Source organism: Anguilla anguilla, chromosome 17 (genome assembly GCF_013347855.1).
Source record: "Anguilla anguilla isolate fAngAng1 chromosome 17, fAngAng1.pri, whole genome shotgun sequence".
Taxonomy (NCBI): domain Eukaryota; kingdom Metazoa; phylum Chordata; class Actinopteri; order Anguilliformes; family Anguillidae; genus Anguilla; species Anguilla anguilla.
In genome coordinates, this window is record NC_049217.1 from 169,908 (window position 1) to 189,016 (window position 19,109).

General features: G+C 40.6%; 2 protein-coding genes across 3 annotated transcripts; one reads left to right on the top strand and one right to left on the bottom strand.

Moving 5' to 3' along the window:
* Nucleotides 1-111: 111 nt before the first annotated feature.
* wipf2b (WAS/WASL interacting protein family, member 2b) lies at nt 112-12,693 on the bottom strand. Of its 2 annotated transcripts, none has more exons than XM_035397413.1 (7): nt 12,199-12,693; nt 10,271-10,382; nt 9,664-9,796; nt 6,020-6,556; nt 5,483-5,665; nt 3,339-3,440; nt 112-2,275 (listed from the first exon to the last, which is right to left on the bottom strand). In XM_035397413.1, the coding sequence occupies exons 2-7, from the start codon at nt 10,334-10,336 to the stop codon at nt 2,235-2,237; spliced, it is 1,062 nt and encodes a 353-aa protein (XP_035253304.1). In that variant the 5' UTR covers nt 10,337-10,382; nt 12,199-12,693; the 3' UTR covers nt 112-2,234. The 2 variants fall into 2 exon arrangements, with proteins under 2 accessions (XP_035253304.1, XP_035253303.1); XM_035397412.1 differs by having other exon boundaries at nt 10,271-10,453.
* Nucleotides 12,694-13,985: 1,292 nt separating this feature from the next.
* Nucleotides 13,986-15,788, top strand: LOC118217059 (piggyBac transposable element-derived protein 3-like). The gene has a single exon (XM_035398836.1). It carries the CDS (start codon nt 13,986-13,988, stop codon nt 15,786-15,788), a length of 1,803 nt encoding a protein of 600 aa, XP_035254727.1.
* The last annotated feature ends 3,321 nt before the right edge of the window (nt 15,789-19,109 follow it).

A 19,109-nucleotide genomic window follows, 5' to 3' on the forward strand; every position in this document is an offset into this window, starting at 1 on the left:
TAGTCATGGTTTTGATGCATTTAATTTAATACACACCATCGATTGAGACTGCTGCTGATTCAATTTTATTAATTAGAAGGAAATTCCAAGCTGAGATTCTGAATGCACTTGTCCATTTGTGAACCGTTTCAAAGATTTTTATTTAGCCTACATCAATCTGCATTACTTGAAGTTGTGTACTGACAACCACACGCATACAGTAACATGTATTACAGTGCACACTACAATCCAATGCAATGTTAAGTTTCATAATAAATAGCATATGCTACAAGTGTTGGTCTACTCTAGGTGTTCCCACTCTAGTCATACTTGCAGCTTTAGAAAGAGCATTGTGAACGTTTCGAAGCACTTGCACAATAAGCATCAACTGCAGCAAAAAGAAAGAGAACAGGCAGTTCTGCCTAAGTTTAAAATTTACTAATAGTCTTAAGAGAGCATCTAGCACTGTTTCAAGCCTTAATTGAACACCTTGATAGACAATCTTATCAGGCAAATGACAACAGGAAAATTCTGTGGGACTTGCAGCTAACACATTATTAGTGGAATGTTGTGCATTAACCATTTCGTCTCATTTACAGTAAGGGGACTACATGAGTGGAAGGATCGCAGCAAAATATTTTTCTGGCACAAAGCTGCACAGCAGTATATAAAACATAACATATTTAGTTTCCCATCTTATTGGTGATATTTTAAAATAGTCAAATTAAGGGCAAATAGCATTTTAATATTAAGGAAGTAGTACATCATCAGTGCTGCACTCTGGATGAGAGAAATGCTGTGAATTGTTTTATAAAGGGTGCTGTGCTAGACAGCGTGGTGCCGTTTGCACAGCGCCGTTACTATGCCAAATGTGTTCGGTGGGACACCGATTCTTAAATGCATACTTAAATGCACTTCCTGCTTTTGGTTACACCACAGCACCCCTGGAACAGAAACAAATTATTCTGGATTGTTGCAGAAGAGGGATGTAAATAATTGGCTGACTGGATACTTGATTTCTCTACTCTAAACATAACATCCATATTTTAGTGCATTTCAAACAAGTTTTAACAAAGGCTACATAGGAAATCCAAATTTTATGAATACGAAGAATGTTTTTACTTCATCTAAGTTTAATTTCCAACCAGTATCCTCACTCTGAGATATTAATGTACATCCCCATTGCAGTGTTGCAAACTGGTTTAGACTGACCATGGTATTTCAGGAAAACGGGAGCAAGATGTTTTACAACAGGAATGCAATTCACCTCGAGAGTGACAGTGCGTGTCATAACAGGACAAATATTATGGTCCAGGTTAAATTCTCAGTCAATACTGTTGTCATCCACTCTGTCAATATATTATTTGCATAACGTGTAATTAAAATGCCAGGTTGTGTTTTTATCAGTCTGACGTGTTGAACTGAAAAACTCATAAATATGCACATCCTTCCCTTGCTTTTGGTGGAAACATTTAATTCAGCAATTGCCTGATTATTTGTGTTTTGTTAAAAGGTGTGCTAAGGGAATTTGAAAGTATAGTTTAATTTGAAAGCAATTTTACAAAGCATGCTTCATCATTGCACAAGCAGACACATTTAAGCTGTTAACTCAAACAGAACATACAGCTATCCAAATGATATTCCTGTAGGTTGAAGTATAGGGGTTGTTTCTATGGTCTTTTCATGCCACCCTCATATCCTGTTAAGCAAGGAGCTACTGTATCTGCCTGTGTTTGCCACTTCAGTGAACATCAATGAATCACCCCACTCAGTGCTTCTCCAGTCTGGCTCCTGCTCATATGCCAAAAGACTCAAAAAAAAGTTCTTTGGCTCACAGGTGGAGTTGCATGAGTACCATCTAAAATCGAACAGCCATGCCTGGACACGGATCCCTGTGAACCCGCTAAAGGTCTCTCTTCCACCTGAAAGTCTGGAATGGTCAGGTGCGTCAGGCAAAGGTGACCTTTGGGCCTGTCACTCAGCACACAGCTCCTCCATTCTGCGCTGGCCCAACCTGGGCTTGCCCTCATCCTGCTTCCAAAGATCTGCTGTAGCCATGCAGTGAAAATAAAGGAATGTGGACCATAAGTGGGGCCTTGTCAATGATGTGAAAAGCTGGGGGTGGTGGTGTACAGTTTACAAAGATTTATTGCAGGCTAGTTCTTAATGTGCATAAAATGTGTTTGTCTGTGCCTGTGGGTATGTCTGTGTTTGGTGGGGGAACCCTTGTTTCTTGTCCATTAAAACCTCACAATTCACCGTCCCACAGGGGGTAATGGGGGGGCCCCTCTCATCACTGTGAAGAGAAACAGGAAATGAGAAATCAGCCAAATGCACTTCCTCCCACTCACTGCCCCCTCCCAACAGCATGTTAATTAATTTGGTGTGTGGACTCTGTTCTGCGCAAAACAAACTGCTGAAAGTTAGCACCTGTTTTACCTTGACAAACAGATTACCTTCCCCTCAAATACAGCCAGCCTTTCTGAACTTCCTTGGGTCAAACATGAACATTTATCCACATACTCCACAATTTTTTACGCTCACACCGCAACTCAAAATGTCTGAAATCTTGGTGTAGATGCAGATAGAATGCACATATTAAATTGTGTGTAAACAGATGACCACACAATATACTTGATATAAAGGAATCCATACTGTCAACTGTATGGGGCGAGTGTAAACAAGGCCTTAGCTTGTTAGGTCGCAGTAGGGCAGCTAGCTGAAGGACAGAAATATGATTATTGTTGGTCCTCTGCCTGGCTGGCCATGCACAGCATTCACACTGATACAGTAACTGCATAGCTTGGCACATTGCATAGTTCTGAGACCCAGCATAATTGAAGTATTTACATTTTTATTTTTTTAACAATGCCTTGGATGACAAAAACATGTTCCAGTGAAAATGTCTTCAAAAATATTATTCATTTTTTGTTGAATGTCCCTTGTAGTATAGGTTTCAGCACAGTAGAATATATTGTTATTGAATTGCTGGGTCTAAGGAGGATATTAGTAAGGAAAAGGCCACAATCATAATTTTAAGAAATACTTTAAATTGTTTAGCAACTAATGTGCTTCACAGTAGAAATGCAGTTGGAGTGTAATATTAGTACTTGGCACTCCACAAATGTTGGGAAATGGGTAAGTAATTTTGGAGCCAAATAAACTCCATACCCATCTTTACAGAAATACAGTCATGAACAAACCTGAGAAAGGAGACTGGGAGCAGGTTGCAGCTATATCAACACAGAAAGGGACTGTACTATGTGCTGCATCTGTTTGTATCAGTAATAATTCCCACACCTTTTCTGATTTGTTACCAGCACTTGCTTCTGTTTGTCTGCCTGTCTGTGTGTCCTTACCTCTGTTCGTCTTGCTTGGGTAGATCTTGGTGAAATGCCTGTACTCCTCGGGGGCTGGGAAATCCTCCAGTGGATGGAACGAGTACTTGGACTCAAAATCATCTATAAACAAACAAACGTGGCACCTTTCAGATATGTTAGTAACCCAGAGTGTTCTACTCAGGGTTTTTCCCTGCATTGAAATGTCTCAGGTGGGCCGCCTAAGTGTTACTTCAAACCGCCTCAGCCCGACAGGAGAAATTGCGCCAAAAAGACACCCATAAAACAAGGAAATGGTCCATGCATTTATCGGTACAATTTGTTCGATACTGATACTGCATTTTAAGCTTTTTATTTTTTGTTTTGACTGCCTTCAGATTTACGTGCAAACTTAGAAATAAACTTCAGTAGAATCTACTTAATTGCATAAAAGATTGAGACAGTAGACAGTGTGTTGACAACTGCACGTGCTACTTGGGTGGCTGCTATAGATGTGATTTTCAACAGAAACAGCCTACCTTCAGAAATTTTGAGGTTTTGTGTCTTTATAGGGCAATTTGTCGGTTTATTTACGAGGCATCGACTGAATGTATACGAATGCAAGTTCTTGGATTTTGCTACTTTACTCAGAAAGTAGTCTATGAAATTTTACTTCAAAACACTTTTTATATGACATGTAACACCATTAGCTGTTTCAATTGCACTCAACATACTCGTAGCTTTTTTAAAATGTACAATTTGATTTATTGAAAATAAAATAAAGCCTTCCAGAACAGATTTGTACTTCGCTTGAACAAAAATATTTTTTGAAAATATTTCTATACATTTCTAACATTGCTCTGTTCCATTGGGAGTTGGTGCACTGGACTGCACATGTACAAACCTGACATGACTCCGGTACCCGCACTGTACGTTTACTTATTGACCATGTTCACCAAGGGTTACATCTTCCCCGATGCAATTATGCAATGTAATTGGACATAATTCCATGAAAATATCCTAAATATACAATACTGGTTTATGTAAATATGCAATCAATTTATAATGGAATGGATGGGAAATGGTCGGCAAATACCAAAATTATGTGATAATCTGTTATGAAATTAAGTGGATTCTACAGTATTATCATTAACCTACACTGTTTTTGCCAGTATGTGCAGAACGAACAGAGAAATAGAATTCTAATACTTTTCCATGTTGTTACAAGGTAGAAGTAACAGCAGTGACAAAAAAGGACTGTGCAAGTTTTCGAGTGAATGTATAAAAATGATTTAAATACCCAATTCTGACACACAATGTGTATCTCTGCAATAAATATTTAAATAGTTCCAATTTAAAATGTTTGCCACCCTATTAAGTTTTTGTAGCCTACATCTCAATGCACTGTGCTGCAGAACTTTACATTCTAAATGTAGCGAAATATAGTGAGACAATGCATCACGTGGACAGTGGCAGTAAAGCCGGACCGTGTGCATGCGCTGTCAGGTAAAGTCACCACATAAGCCCTATTTTGAGCCAGGAAAAACCCTGCCACAGAAGTAAAACAATACATTGACAAGTTAACAAAATAAACCCCATACATAAGATTCAAAACTCCCTTCCCCCAGATAAAATCTGTGTTGTTGACGCTATCAAATTTGTTCATTTCAGAAGGACAAAGAGTCCTCTGTAAGGGGGTCCAAAAAATGAAGTATTTTTACACAGCTTATGCTATGTCTGTTTCATCAGACCTGTATAAAGCAAGCGTCTTTCTGTATAATTGAACATATTTTTATTTTAAAGTGAAAGACCATGCATATGCTTTTACTTTATGAGTAAGTAGCTATTATCAAGAGCATACGCATGGCATTTTACATTAAAATAAAAATGGCTATTGTTCTGTTTTTGTGTTTCTCAATCTATTGCATGCCAGAGATTACCTAAGGGTTTTTCTCCACTTGTTTAACACTCAATCATAACAGACATGCAGCATGATATGAAGGTGAATGAATTTCCAAAAAAAGTGAAAGTTCTTGGTCGATCCCTGATATGGTCACATTGTTTTTAGGAGTTTCTGATGAGTATCTGTGTGAGAACTGGTGTATTGCCATGAATGCTGGGGTTCTGTGAGTTTCCAGATGTTAGGTCCTAGATGTGTGAAATGGGCGTGATGATTCTTCACTCACCTACAAAGCACCTGAAGATGTGACCATTGCGAACGGGTGGGGGAGGGGGAGCTACAGCAGGTGTGCGGGGGGGTGGGTTCTTGGTTCTGCTATGGGACTCAGAGTTTGACTGTGTCCTGTAAGGGGGTGGGGGTGGGGGCGGGGCCTCCCGGCCGCCACTGCGCATCACAGGAGGAGGTGGAGCTAAAAAAAAATGTTTTTAGAGCCATCAGGATATAATTCATTAATTTTGTTATTTGCTTAGCAGGTGCTCATATTCATGATCACTTGGACAGCTCAACATAGGCAGCTGTATATTTCTTACTGAAGCAGTTCAGGCAGCTCAAGGCTGAAATGGCAGTGCTCCAGCTTGGATTTGAGCCTGAAACATCCTAGGTTGCAATCCCAGTTCCCTAACCACTATACAATTTCACAACACTCGCACAACATTAATGTTAATAATGTTGTAAAATAATGCAATTATGATCATATTTAAACAACAATAAAATAACCATGGCACTTTATTCCTGTAATTCCAGGTCTGGCCAACAGGCTTACCTGCTCCTCGGCTGGGAGGGTCTCTGGCTGGAGGAGGAGGTGGGGCATGGCCCCGAGTTGGGGTGTGGCAGCCAGGGCCAGTTTTCTTCGGGAGAGAATTGTGCCTTTGAGGGAGCTTAGGAGCCGCCTCACTGACAGGGCTGGAGTGGTTGCTGGAGACGGTGATTGGCTGGCAGTAAGGGGGCGGGGCCAGAGAGGAGGGAGAGGACAAAGACCCCCCTCCTGCCACAGAGCAGGGCAGATGAAGTGGGGAGGGGGGTGGCTTGGCCTGCAGAGGGCGGGCACTGTCCTGGCCAGGTGTGGGTGGCAGGGGTTTCTCCCGGGAAAGGGGCGAAGGCGGGGGCGGAGGCGGGGCTGGCGGCTTTTGTCTGGGGACTGTAGGGGAGGATCCAGTGCGGGCCGCTCGGGGGAGGTCTGGGAGGGAGGGCCGCTGGCGAGGAGGAAGATCTGGGGACACAGCCCGCAGGCTGCAGCTGTCACTCTCACCAGGAGGGCGAGGCGCCCGAGCAAGCAGCATGGACCTGCCAGATGAATTCTCTGTAAAACGCACAAACACAAAACATTTACAGCTGCACACACACACACACTTACACACAAAGCATCCATTTACACTGCACACACACACACACACACACACAAAACATCCATTTACAGCTGTGCACAAATACATGAAACATCCATTTACAGCTGTGCACACACACATAAAACATCCATTTACAGCTGCGCACTCACACACACACACACAAAACATCCATTTACAGCTGTGCACACACACATAAAACATCCACTAACAGCTGCGCACACACACATACACACACACACACACACACGCACACACACACAAAACATCAATTTACAGCGTGCACACACATACACACAAAAAACATCCATTAACAGCTGCGCACACACATACACACACACAAAACATCAATTTACAGCTGTGCACACACACACAACGTCAATTTACAGCTGTGCACACACACACACACAACGTCAATTTACAGCTGCGCACACACATGCACAAAACATCCATTTACAGCTGTGCACACACACATAAAACATCCACTAACAGCTGCGCACACACACATACACACACACACACACGCACACACACACAAAACATCAATTTACAGCGTGCACACACATACACACAAAAAACATCCATTAACAGCTGCGCACACACATACACACACACAAAACATCAATTTACAGCTGTGCACACACAACGTCAATTTACAGCTGTGCACACACACACACACAACGTCAATTTACAGCTGCGCACACACATGCACAAAACATCCATTTACAGCTGTGCACACGCACACACACACACAAAACATCCATTTACAGCTGTGCACACACACACACGCACACACATGAAACATCCTTTTACAGCTGTGCACACAAACACACACAAACATCCATTTACAGCTGTGCACACACACACACGCACACACATGAAACATCCATTTACAGCTGTGCACACACAAACACACACACAAACATCCATTTACAGCTGTGCACACACACACACACACACGAAACATCCATTTACAGCTGTGCACACACACACGAAACATCCATTTACAGTTGTGCACACACAAAATACACATTTACACACAGATCTCCAAATGACTGCTATGGTAGTGTATGTGTGCTTGCGTGTGTGCATTTACAGTTGAAGTTGAAGGTTTACATACACCTTAGCCAAATCCATTTAAACTCAGTTTTTCACAATTCCTGACATTTAATCCTAGTAAACATTCCCTGTCTTAGGTCAGTTCGGATCACAACTTTATTTTAAGTTGTGAAATGTCAGAGTAATAGTAGAGAGAATGATTTATTTCAGCTTTTATTTCTTTCATCATATTCCCTGTGGGTCAGAAGTTTACATAGACTCTGTTAGTATTTGGTAGCATTGCCTTTAAATTGTTTAACTTGGGTCAAACGTTTCAGATAGCCTTCCATAAGCTTCTCAATACGTTTCTGGAATTTTGGCACATTCCTCCTGACAGAACTGGTGTAACTGAGTTAGGTTTGTATGCCTCCTTGCTCGCACACACCTTTTCAGTTTTGCCCACAAATTTTCGATTGGACTGAGGTCAGGACTTTGTGATGGCAACTCCAATACCTTGACTTTGTTGTCCTTAAGCCATTTTGCCACAACTTTGGAAGTATGCTTTGGGTCATTGTCCATTTGGAAGAGCTGTTTGCGACCAAGCTTTAACTTCCTGGCTGATGTCTTGAGATGTTGCTTCAATATATCCACATAATTTTCCTTCCTCATGATGCCATCTATTTTGTGAAGTGCACCAGTCCCTCCTGCAGCAAAGCACCCCCACAACATGATGCTGCCACCCCCGTGCTTCATGGTTAGGATGGTGTTCTTCGGCTTGCAAGCCTCACCCTTTTTCCTCCAAACATAACAATGGTCATTACGGCCAAACAGTTCCATTTTTGTTTCATCAGACCAGAGGACATTTCTCCAAAAAGTATGATCTTTGTCCCCATGTGCAGTTGCAAACTGTAGTCTGGCTTTTTTATGGCGGTTTTGGAGTAGTGGCTTCTTCCTTGCTGAGCAGCCTTTCAGGTTATGTTGATATAGGACTCGTTTTACTGTGGATATAGATACTTTTGTACCTGTTCCCTCCAGCATCTTCACAAGGTCCTTTGCTGTTGTTCTGGGATTGATTTGCACTTTCTGCACCAAAGCACGTTCATCTCTATGGGAGACAGAACGCGTCTCCTTCCTGAGCGGTATGATGGCTGCGTGGTCCCATGGTGTTTATACTTGCATACTATTGTTTGTACAGACGAACGTGGTACCTTCAGGTGTTTGGAAATTGCTCCCAAGGATGAACCAGACTTGTGGAGGTCCACAATTTTCTTTCTGAGGCCTTGGCTGATTTATTTTGATTTTCCCATGATGTCAAGCAAACAGGCACTGAGTTTGAAGGTAGGCCTTAAAATACATCCACAGGTACACCTCCAATTGACTCAAATAATGTCAATTAGCCTATCAGAAGTTTCTAAAGCCATGACATAATTTTCTGGAATTTTCCAAGCTGTTTAAAGGCACAGTCAACTTAGTGTATGTAAACTTCTGACCCACTGGAATTGTGATATAGTGAATTAAAAGTGAAATAATCTGTCATGCACAAAGTAGATGTCCTAACTGACTTGCCAACACTATAGTTTGCTAACATGAAGTGCATGTAAACTTCCGACTTCAACTGTATGTGTGCAGAGTTCAGAGACATTGTTTTGCTCATGAACATCTGCTGCATGTGATGCCACCATACAGAGGCAGTGAGAATGCCATCCATCAGGCTGTGACCCCGGTGCTCAGCTACAGTCAGCTTTAACCAATCACATCCCTTACTGTGCACAGTGGCTGGCTGGGGTTGCATTTCAAAACCTACTGCAGAACCATTACAGTTCTGCAACTTGGATAATATGATTGATGCCCATCTGCTGTTGATAGAGGGGAGACAAACATGGGGATACTCAGAGATGTGAGCTAGCATGCAGATGCCACGAACACGATGGAACATGGGATCAGCAATAAGGAGTCTGTATGTGTGTGTACATGCATTTGGTTGTTCCATGTGTATTGTGTGTGTGTGTGCAGTGTAGATACTTACTCTCCAGGATAGGTGTGCTTCTGTCATTGACCACAGAAACCTTTCTAAGCTTAGTGCCTTTGCAGATGTCTGATAGCAAGGCCCCTCTCCCCTTCGCTTCATCGCGACTCAGCTTGGGTGGAGTAGTGTTAGCCTGGGAGGGTAAGTAAGTCTTATGTTCACATCATCTTTCAAATCTGGAGCCTTTTTTGCTTTGTTTGCCATTACTAAACAGATTTTAAAAACACAGATTTTTGCGCTCTTGGTGAATGGACACGTTGTCACAGGGCAGTACATGACTAAAAGCATGGCCTAGTGGATGTGCACCAGTTGGGTTTTCCCCTCAATTCCAAGCTCGCTAACTGTTTCTCTATTTAAAAACTTAGCCAAGGAGAGTCAGATGTCTGGATCTGGTAAGAAGGCGCTCCAGCAACAATGTCCCATCTGCTAAGCTCATTAAGAATCCTAACATTTGAAATGAAGGAGTGGGGAAACCACTGCAGGTCTCCTTTAACTGCCCCTTTCCACAATTAGAATGTCAAGCAATATTAGCATTGGTGGGGAAATCAGCCCCTCCTGATGGGACTCTCTATTATGTCAATGTAAAAATGAGGCTATCTTTGCTCACCTGGCTGAAGGTGGGAGGTGGTGGGGGTGGACCTGGGGCAGGCGGGGCTGGGGGAGGAGCTGGCATCCTGACCTTCAACACTGCTTCCCAGTCTCAGCACACATTCACACACCTGCCACCCAGACACACCATAACCAATCATTCCATGCAAAACAAGAGCTATGTTTTAAGAGTCTATAAGGGCTGACAAAGAAACAGGCAAAAAAAACAGGAAAATTCAAGTTAGAAATCAATGGCACTATTCAGAGTCTAAGCACACACAACTTCCCAGTGAATTAATTCTCTGAATTCAGAGGTTCTCTCAAACTTCAAAACTAGCGGATGGATCTTTGTATAACTCCATGGTGCACAAGGGACATGCTAATTCTCAGCTGGTTTGACTGCTGTAGTGCTGAGAATACATACCCCTTAAAATCACCTTTAACACAAACCATCTGCTACTCTCTAGTGCCATAGATGCAAGAAATCTACTTTGAAATACAATAATAATGAAATTATATTTACACATCCCTCACAGTAATAAAGTGGTATTTGCACCAGTGGTTGAGCAATAAACATAATTTTAGAAATTGGGACTCAATAAATATGCTAGACCTTGGACAAAAAAGACAATCCTGTATTTTACTTTATCTTTAACTAGTTCTTCAGGAGCTCTTCCATGTCTTCAGGTTTCAGTGAACTCTTTTGTGCTCTGACTTGTTAACTATTTATAGATACCTTGTTCTGAAAACATTTCAAGAGATCTCTTTGGTAGAAAGAAAATTTCATTTGTACTCTAAAACAGAAAAGAAACAGAAGAAACTAATTCAACTGTTGAAAATAATGTTCTTTTTGAATAAACTAGAAAAATAAACTTGCTTAAGTAGTTTCTTATGTGAAGTAGGCCCAATAATGTGCAGAGTGCACGCAACAAAGTTTTAAAGACATACACCACGTTATACGAGTCATTGTACCAACACAAAACAAGTCGACTAATACTCAGCTGTTTCAACAATATCCACAACCCTAAAATCTGCTGTCTAACTATTTTCAGTAAGTATAAATAAGGCTGTATAATGGGTTAGGCTTGAGCCCAAGTGCATGCAGAATCAAACTAATTCCCAAGTCGTGGACCTTGGCAGTGACTTAAGAGCTGGGTAATTAAACAGCGTCCAAGTGAGATGTCCACGAGGCAGAGTTTAGGGATTGTCCAATGTCAGACGGAGATAAGCTTATTTTTTCTTAAAAAATAAAAATAAACATAAATTTAAAAGATTCACTTTGGGATGTTTCGTAACAAGTAGATGGTAAAAAATGTTTAAAAACTCAGAAAGTAGCTATTTGACATTAAAGCAACCCTGCTGAATAGCTGCATCGCGGAGACATCAATAACATAGCTGTAATGTTAGTCAGTATTCGCTCACCAGGAAACTAACGTCAATCTGCTGCCAAAGCACATTAAGGAATAATAGTTAGCAAACAGCTAACAACAGTCGTTATTAACATTATTATCAAATGACATTAAGCTGCCTCGGACAATTAAAACTCATTTGATAGCTTGACTAATGTTTGCCGACCAACACACAGCGGTGGGAACAGCGCAGACACTGTAACGTTAAATAACAATCTACGGATTGGAAACTTAGTTGGCTACATATTAGCTACTTATATTCCTGTGAAATGCATGACTTCAAGTAAGTTAGCAAGCTATAGCTCAGTTAGTGGGGTCCGTGCATCGTAATGGCCTGTGCACTACTTTTTATATTTAAAAAATAACAATATAAAATACTAAATTGGGGTGCCTATGCGTTCATGTACCCTATCAGTGGCTCGCAATAAAGTTATTAAATAATGGCTCAGTTGAGCAAATGAGCAAGTATGCTAGAGAAAAATATTAGAAGCTAGCCCGCCGCAGAACAACAACCTAAGCTAAGGGCACAGTTGCTTACCCGTCTAGAATGAAGATGCAGGTTTCTTTGTATCCTTTGATAGCATCAATAGGAAATGTGGGTGTAGCCGAACGGAAAATCTTAAGATTTCTAAATGAAAGTGCGTTTTAAGAGACAATCGAAACTCATTTTCTTGTTTTAAAGAGCCACCGTTTATTCCAGCCAACCTAATTAACCTACAGCTAACGTTAGCAAGCTAATGCTGGTATTTCCATTATGAAATGAAGTCTGATGTGAAGCAAGCTAACGGTAGTAGGCTACACATCGAAATAATGAAATAGGCGTGTCTATTGATGTCTATATTAAATGACTGAAATACGTCAAATAACACGCAGGACTTTTTATCTTGTGTGTTTCGGCATGATTTGCAGCTAGCTAACTAACTACCTTGGCAACTACTAGCTTGTTAGCTACTTGTTCCCCCTCTCCCACGAATCTTATCCCGACTGTGGAATCCCGGAAATTGAGAGACCTGCAGAACAAAATGGAGGAAGGAAGACGATGGGAAGGGCTTAGGTAATTTCCGATCCCTTTAAATGTTTTATTTATTTGTTTATTATTTTTTTTTACTATAGCGCAGATCTTGTCATCAACGTCCTTGGTTCCAAGTTCTTATACTTGGGTGCGTTCCAACCATAGAGCTTTTTTTAAAAAAATTTTTTTATTTGATTGAAAGATTTACAATTGCTTCAATATAAAAAAATATGAAGTATGAGCATAGATAATAATAATCATAATAATAATACACCTATATATATATAAATATATAATATACCAATAAAAACAAAATGCTGGGATCCCAAAAGTTTATAATGAGAAAACAGAAAGAAAATTTTTTTGGGTTGTTTACTTTTTACAATTTTTAATGAAACATCCTACAACAGAAGACATTAGCCATTAACATTTGTGAATAAAAAAATGTAACCAAAATAATAAGATTGGGCCGCATTCACCAATATCTTCCTAAGTTTTTTCTTAAATTTTTTCTTGAGAAAGGTCCTAAGAAAAGTCTAGCCTACGTCAGATTCACGACGTGTTCTTAAACCGCAGAATGGTTCGCACATGTGTTCTTAACCCTTTAACTGACTTCTCAACCATGCGGTAGAGCTGACTTTGACAGTGAAAAAACCTATGAGAAGAAAAAAAATCTGACCAGCATCCTGATTGGTGTGGGGCTCCAACCCCCCTTAATCAATTTGCATAAAAAGTATCTTCTTTTAACACAACTGTGTGGAGCAGCAGTTCCCGCACTTTCCCCACTCTGATGACAGAGGCAGCACTACAAATCACTCCCCAAAGATTAGGGCATAAAGCAGGAATTTGGTAGGTAAGAGATAAACCATGATGTTTTCCAGATAGAAGAGACCTTAAAGAATAGGAATATGATATTAAATATCAAAAATGTTAAAAATCCATTGTGCCAGAATTTTACAAAAACATGCTCAACCGTGCGGTTGATATGTCAGTAAAGGGTGGAAATGACCATGAGGCAGGGCAGATGTTAGCATAGTAGTTAGCATGGTAGGAAGATGTTTGAGTGGAAAAAGTGAACAAATACAATGAAATTACATTATATTACAAAAACACAATATTATCCTGTTACATTACACTTGTTCCTGGTGATGGTTATACACTTTGCTTTATGTCGCTCTGGATAAGAGCGTCTGCCAAATGCCTGTAATGTAATGTAATGTAATTATATGTCAAAATATGCCTTAGTATGCACATATTAAGGGGAAACATGTAGTGCAGTGTATTGTGACCTCTTCATTGTTTCATTCTTAGCGATGGACACCAAATTTTTCTATGGCAGAGGAAAGGGTAGCAAAGCTGTGGTCCCCCTTGATCCAGAGGAGTCAGACATAGAGGACAGTGATGAGGACTTGGATGACCCTGACTATGTGCCAAGGCACACAGGTGACACAGTTGAAGAGTTACCAATCCCTGAGCTTAGTGGCCCTGATACACACTCAGACAGTGCCCCCAGGAGAAAGGTAGCCAAAAATCAGCTTGTGCAGGTCGCAGATCAGGATTCTGTTACCCCCAAAAGTGCTGAGAAAAGAAAATTGTGGAGAAAAGTGGATATCACTTCAGTCAAGTTTCCAGAGCCTATACCCCCAGAAATCATTAAGGTTCAGACACCATTATTTTACTTTTCCATGCTATTTACTGATGAAATGGTGCACCACATATGTGAGCAGACAAACCTCTACTCAGCTCAACAGCTTGGATTTCCCATTAAAACAAATCCAAAAGAGATTCAAGAGTTTTTAGTCATATTGCTATACACAGGTGTGTTCCCATTCCCGTCCCTGGAGGATTACTGGAAGCCAGAGAGCCGCTTTGCTCTGGTTGCCGACATCATGCCACTACGCAGGTTCCGGGCACTGCGCAGGTTTATCCACTTTGCTGACAATGCAGACTGTGGAAACACTATCGACAGGTTCTATAAAATCAGGCCCATTTTTGACATGTTGAGAAGACAGTGTCTTCTCCTCCCAGCTGACCAAAAACAAAGTATCGATGAGGTCATGGTTGCCTACAAAGGCACAAGAGCAGGAAATCTCCGACAATACATTTCCAGCAAGCCAGATAAGTGGGGATTTAAACTATTTTGCCGAGCTAGTTCCACTGGGATTGTACATGATTTCATTTTGTACCAGGGAAAGACATCCTTTTTCAATGTCCCACAGTCAGAAGCTGAGCAGTCCATGCTCATGGGGGAAAAAGTTGTGACCACACTCTGCAGAACAGTGGAGGAACCAGAGTCAACAGTTGTCTTTTGTGACAACTTTTTCACAAGCTTCAACCTTGTGCAACTTCTGGAGGCCACCACTGGGATAAAGTGTTTGGGCACTGTGAGGAACAACCGGATGTCAGGAGCAGAGAACCACCTGAAGAGTGACAAGCAGTTGTCAAAAGAAGGAAGGGGAGCATTTGACTACTGCTGCTCAGGGGGAATTGTTGCTGTAAAATGGCGTGACAACAAATGCGTCACTCTCCTCAGCAACGCATGTGGGGTGGAGCCAGTTGGTGAGGTCACAAGGTACAGCAAGGAGGCAGGGAGGAAGATACCAGTCTCCTGCCCTGCAATAATAAAGGCCTACAATGAACATATGGGAGGTATAGATTTATCTGACATGCTTGTGCATCTCTATAAGACTCCCATGAAATCACGACGCTGGTACCTACCCCTATTTGGCTACATATTGGATGTGTCAGTCTCCAATGCCTGGCTGCTGTACAAGCGAGACTGCCGCATGCTGCAAGAGAAGCCCATGCCACTCAAGAGATTTAGAACAACTGTGGCCCGCACCCTGGAAGGCATCCACAAAACCCCGGCCCGAGTTGGTAGACCACTCTCCTCCTCACCTCCACCAGAGAGACCACCACAGAAGCGCAAAAGGGATGCTGCACCCGTTGATGGTGTCCGCTATGACAGTTTTGGCCACTGGCCAGCCTGTGGCCCACAGCGAGGGCGATGCAAACTCTGCCCAAAGGGGGTGTCACGGTGGAAGTGTGCAAAGTGCGGAGTCTTCCTGTGTCTAAACAGCACACAGCAGTGCTTTGTCACGTATCATCTCAAATGAAAGCTGAAAATGAGGCGAATAGGAGATTCCAAAACTGATCAGTTGAAAAAATATGTTCAGGACTGAGCATGAACTCAGATACCTGCAATGGGTGTTTTTTAAAAAGTTTTGTTCATGAGTTTATACTTAAAATAAAATGGCGATGTACCATACGGTGCCTGATTGTAAAGCAGAAATGACATACAAAGGAGTATACGTATACAGATGTTTGTTCGAAATCGTAGTTAATTATATGTTCAATATGAAATATGTAATCAAAATGAACTCAATGATACCTGGAATGAATATTTTTTTTACAGTTTTGTTCATAGAAACAAAATAGTGCCTGATTTTAAAGCAGAAATGCCATATGACGCAGTATATGTCAATATATACAGATTTGTGTACCTAGCCATTGTAATTGATGGGACATTTACAAGCCAAAAACATGTTGATGAAGTGTAAAAAAGACCAATAAACTGTTTTAAGGTTTTAAAGAGAGATTAAAGTGATTGTGTTTCAGGAAAAATGTTCAGAAATATAGCAATTTGTGAATAGCATCTTTTACAATAAACTGACATCTCAACCGTACGGTAGAGGTCTATAATTTCTAAAAAAGGGGTCAAGTTATGAAAAAAACTGTTAGACATTGTTATTTGGTGCTCAAGTAATAGGTATTTATGGTTAAATAATTTTTTCATCACCTATTTCAATGAGTGACAGTTAAAGGGTTAAAATGATGAATCCCATTGCCCTCATAAATGGAAAGCGCGTGCCAGTTGGTCCTAATTAGCATGGGTAAATGGCCCACCAATCCCCATAAAAGGGCATGAGACTGCAGTGCCTTTTGCACACAGAAATCGAAAAGAAAAGTTGAGAGCGAAGTCAATAATGCCCAAACGAAAATCTAAATACGGTGAAGCACCGGACTCCAAGCGTAAGAAAAACTTAAGTAGTTCTGAAGTGGCGGTATTGCTGCAGGAAGTGAACAGCAAACGACCTGTCATATTTAGTAGCGTCAGTAGTGGATATAAAACAACACAAAAAAGATGCATGGGATGTTAATACTCGTTCAGTGAACGCTGTATCCGGAGAAGGGCGCACAACTGATTAAGTAAAAAAATGGTTTGATGTCGCTTCTCGTCACATTAATACCGCTAATTAAATCAACCGGCAGTAAACTGCATCAGAGTAAACCCGTCGCTGCACAAAACACTGCACAAAAATTGCATTTTCGTGTCACCCCCCTCTGAAGGTGTCACCCGGTGCGGTCCGCACCCCCCTAGTGACGTCTCTGAATAAGTGTTCTCTTCTTCAACATGTCCATGTGTTTAAAAAGTGTTACCTATGTGCTTAGTTTGTATTCAAAATTTAAACATTTGCTTTTGCAGTATAAACCAAACATTGCATAATTGAAACCCAAAAAAAATAAAAGGTCACTACAATGGTTTGATTTTTATCATTTATTTATAGATGAACTCCCGCTGAGACAACCACCCTCTGAGGCGGAACCTGGCACCTTAATGTTATGTAATATAATGAAAATCAGATCTCATTAATTATTTTTAAGTGGACTTCTTTAGATTTAGGAGAAATGGGAAAAGAGGGATACCTGACTGCACTAACATTTTACAATTTGTATATTCCTGTAATATGAGTTCCCTTCTTAATCGACCTGAGTAGAGTTAATTTGAGAAGGTTTCTCTTAACAATTTGCAAGCTAATTCATGTTACACAAAGGGCTCTATTTTCCAGCCGGCACATGGTATGTTGTAAGCTGTCGCACTGACAAAATGGTATTTTCGTCATATATTTTGACCCACCTGAGATGTTTGGTAATTTTGTGTCTTACTGTGCACCAAAGTGGGAGGGAAGCCACTGCTGGGGCACAGTGCAATTTTGGCAGCTCATTGGAATTTTTGGGTCATTCCAGTCTGTCATTTGCGCCATCCATCACCCGCCTGCCCAGACCACATCTAAGGCGTATGGCGCAGGACATTGTCTGGCGGATTGGTAATTTTGGGGCTTTACTCTGCAATGCCCGCATGTTTCACAGTCTATTCAAAAGGCAATCAATGGTTTGCATGGATCATATGTTGTCAAATTTGATTTTGATATAAATTCCAGGAGTTTTTTTTTAATTTTTTTTTTTGAATAATTTTAATTCCTGTATTTATTTATATTTTTAATTGTTTATGGCTGTTCTTATACTACATTGTGGTCATGTATTTCTTTATTTTTCTTACACTCATCTGTAAAGAGAAGAATGACAATAAATGCAACTTGTACAATCTTCTCATTTTAATATCAACATTTTTTTAAAATGTGGAAATTATTAGCATTTGAGTGAAACTCATTATAGTATTAGCCTATACCAACATAATTCAGCAGTCCAACTTATTTTACTGGTGGACATTTTTTAATCAGCTTGAACATGGATTGCCAGTATTTTTCTACATAAAATAATATACAGGCATTTCATAGACACTCTTATCCAGAGCGACTTACACTAATTTTACATTGCATCCATTTATACAGCAGAATATATACTAAAGCAATGCAGGTTAAGTACCTTGCTCAAGGGTACAACAGCAGTGTGCTACTTGGGAATCAAACAGGTTACCTTTTAGGTCACAAGACTAGTTGCTTACCCATTATACTCGCACAATATTTGTGTCAAGAAAAAAAAAGATTTTTGGCATGTATACTTAATTTTAAATTACTGATGGTCACAAAATGATGAAGCTATATAGGGGAGAACCTGGCAGAATGGTGACAATTTTCAGTTTTTACAGAATTAGAAGTAAATCACATTAAGTTTGTTCCTGTACAATTTAAACAAACTTTACCTGTCCGATGTTACAACTGCAAAGTATGTGCAGGGCGGTTATAACAGAGTTAACAAACAGTAACTGCTTAAATCATTAAAGGGGAATTGCACTTATAACACTTCTGGGCTCATTTTCACAGCTACCTGGAGTTTTGTGTGCATCCCAGACGGTTTTTATGTTACTTGCTTCAATATTTAGATATTTGTAGATTTTTGATTCCCGTGTGAGCAATAGAAGCCCATTCAACATCAAACTCCACGTTAGACTCATTGTAAACACATGTCCCTGCTTCTCCTCATGACTGATATTGTCCTTCTAATTAATTAGTCGCCCTTCATTTTTCGATTAATTATTTCATTAGGTTCATATTTTACGCTGTTATGTTGCTTTCCTTCACAACTGCAGGAAGTAGATCCAGGCAGTTGAGTGTTGAACTCGAGGATGCATATCATTGCGCGACTTATGATTTGGGCATACCTGCAGACAATAACACTAGGTTAGTCGTACAAGT

Excerpts from the sequence above, each read along its gene's own strand:
- LOC118217059 (XM_035398836.1), top strand. The coding sequence starts at position 13,986 with ATGGACACCAAATTTTTCTATGGCAGAGGAAAGGGTAGCAAAGCTGTG.
- wipf2b (XM_035397413.1), bottom strand. The coding sequence starts at position 10,336 with ATGCCAGCTCCTCCCCCAGCCCCGCCTGCCCCAGGTCCACCCCCACCA. Across the intron at positions 5,666-6,019 it reads CCCTCCCAGCCGAGGAGCAG|CTCCACCTCCTCCTGTGATG; the intron begins GTAAGCCTGTTG and ends ATTTTTTTTTAG. Across the intron at positions 3,441-5,482 it reads CATCTTCAGGTGCTTTGTAG|ATGATTTTGAGTCCAAGTAC; the intron begins GTGAGTGAAGAA and ends GTTTGTTTATAG.